We start from the raw sequence: 2,201 nt of genomic DNA, 5'->3' as shown, positions 1-2,201 counted from the left end.
GGGGCTGCCACGGAGAGGCGATCCCGGGGACCGGGAGCTTGGGAAGGGCGGCCGCCACGGCCATGGAGAAGCGGGCCGGTTTTCCGCTGCCCTCCACCCTCCCCGGCTGGGGCTAGGCTTTTCCCCTCTAGCAAGAGCGGAAAGCTCCTCGGGCCGGGAGGAGGCTGGGGCCGGGGGAGGAGGGGAGAGCGCCCTTTGAGGGCGGCACCCTTCGATGCTGGAAGGACAAAGCGTCGGAGCGCTCTGGGTCCGCGACCCGGGCGCAGCGCGCGTGGGGGCATCGCCGGGGCGGGAGCGGCGCGGCGTCCCAGAGCGGTCAGGGCTGGGGGAAGAGGCCGAGTTGTGTGCGCTGGAGAGCGAGGGACTGGTGCGCTTCGGGTCTGAAACTACCTGTAGCTGCAGCTACCTGCCCGCCCCACCTCGGGAAGAACAACAATGCTTCTCGCGCGCGCGCGCGTGTGTGTGTGCGGTACGTGAGTGTGTGCGCAGCTTGTGCGATGTGTGTGCCGCAGCCACTCCACACCCCGATCCGTAGTATTTTGCTGTATCCAGGTTGCGCCTGGGAGCGCGGCACCGCCCGCTTTGCGCCGGGTTCGGCGTGCCTCTTACCCCATGCGCCGCGCACTCCACCCGGCCGCACCCTCCGCACCTGGGCAAGGACCTGGGCGCCGCGGCGGCCCGGAGCCGGCTCGGCTTCACTCATTCCTCCCCTCTCTCCCCCGCTCTCCGCAGAGAATGTAATGGACATCGGTCTGACCAACGAGAAGCCCAACCCGGAACTCTCTTACTCGGGCTCCTTCCAGCCAGCCCCCGGCAACAAGACCGTGACCTACTTGGGAAAGTTCGCCTTCGATTCCCCTTCCAACTGGTGCCAGGATAACATCATTAGCCTCATGAGCGCCGGCATCTTGGGGGTGCCCCCGGCCTCAGGGACGCTCAGCACGCAGACGTCCACCGCCAGCATGGTGCAGCCGCCGCAGGGAGACGTGGAGGCCATGTACCCGGCGCTGCCCCCCTACTCCAACTGCGGAGACCTCTACTCGGAGCCGGTGTCTTTCCACGACCCCCAGGGCAACCCCGGGCTCGCCTATTCCCCCCAGGATTACCAATCGGCCAAGCCGGCCTTGGACAGCAATCTCTTCCCCATGATTCCTGACTACAACCTGTACCACCACCCCAACGACATGGGCTCCATTCCGGAGCACAAGCCCTTCCAGGGCATGGACCCCATCCGGGTCAACCCGCCCCCCATTACCCCTCTGGAGACCATCAAGGCGTTCAAAGACAAGCAGATCCACCCGGGCTTTGGCAGCTTGCCCCAGCCGCCGCTCACGCTCAAGCCCATCCGGCCCCGCAAGTACCCCAACCGGCCCAGCAAGACCCCGCTCCACGAACGGCCCCACGCGTGCCCGGCCGAGGGCTGCGACCGCCGCTTCAGCCGCTCGGACGAGCTGACCCGGCACCTGCGCATCCACACGGGCCACAAGCCCTTCCAGTGTCGGATCTGCATGCGGAGCTTCAGCCGCAGCGACCACCTCACCACTCACATCCGCACGCATACGGGCGAGAAGCCCTTTGCCTGCGAGTTCTGCGGGCGCAAGTTTGCGCGCAGCGACGAGCGTAAGCGCCACGCCAAGATCCACCTCAAGCAAAAGGAGAAGAAGGCGGAGAAGGGGGGTGCGCCCTCTGCATCCTCGGCGCCCCCGGTGTCCCTGGCCCCCGTGGTCACCACCTGCGCCTGAGGCTCGGGCCCCCAGACCCCCGTTTTTCCCCTCCAGTGCCTCCCGGCTGCTCGCCTGAAAGCAGCGGGAAAGCCAGCCACGGAGGCGCAGGGGCCGCGCCCTGGCCGCTCCATGGACGTGCGGCCCCTTGCTCTCCTTCGACGCCCCCGGTTCCCAACCTTTCACAGCGGTCAGGGGCCAGGGCCGGAGGCGCCTTCCTCTCGTCGCCCCCACCCCCCGCCCCCCTTAGCCAAGGCGTGGGGGCGGAAAGGTGGCGTCTAGCCCGCTTTGTTCAGTTCGGATCGCCTTGATCCAGGGGCCGCTGGGCCGCGCCAAGGACCGGCGGGGGACTGAAGGCGGAGCCCACCAACCCTCGCCCGACCCGAACACCTCACTGTTTCCCCCCGTCTCCCTCCGTTTCCCCTCGAAGACTCGAGAGGGGGAGGGCTAAGGAGCGCACCAAAGCGCAGAGCATGCTGC

General features: G+C 67.9%; 1 protein-coding gene across 1 annotated transcript; it reads left to right on the top strand.

The window, feature by feature from the left end:
- Positions 1–468: 468 nt before the first annotated feature.
- EGR3 (early growth response 3) lies at positions 469–2,201 on the top strand. Its single transcript, XM_008063558.2, has one exon. It carries the CDS (start codon positions 498–500, stop codon positions 1,740–1,742), a length of 1,245 nt encoding a protein of 414 aa, XP_008061749.2. The 5' UTR covers positions 469–497; the 3' UTR covers positions 1,743–2,201.

This window comes from Carlito syrichta, unplaced genomic scaffold (genome assembly GCF_000164805.1).
Source record: "Carlito syrichta isolate Samal-C Ts95f unplaced genomic scaffold, Tarsius_syrichta-2.0.1 Scaffold306946, whole genome shotgun sequence".
NCBI lineage: Eukaryota > Metazoa > Chordata > Mammalia > Primates > Tarsiidae > Carlito > Carlito syrichta.
The sequence above is the reverse complement of the archived record's forward strand: the minus strand, read 5'-3'. Positions and strand labels throughout refer to the sequence as shown.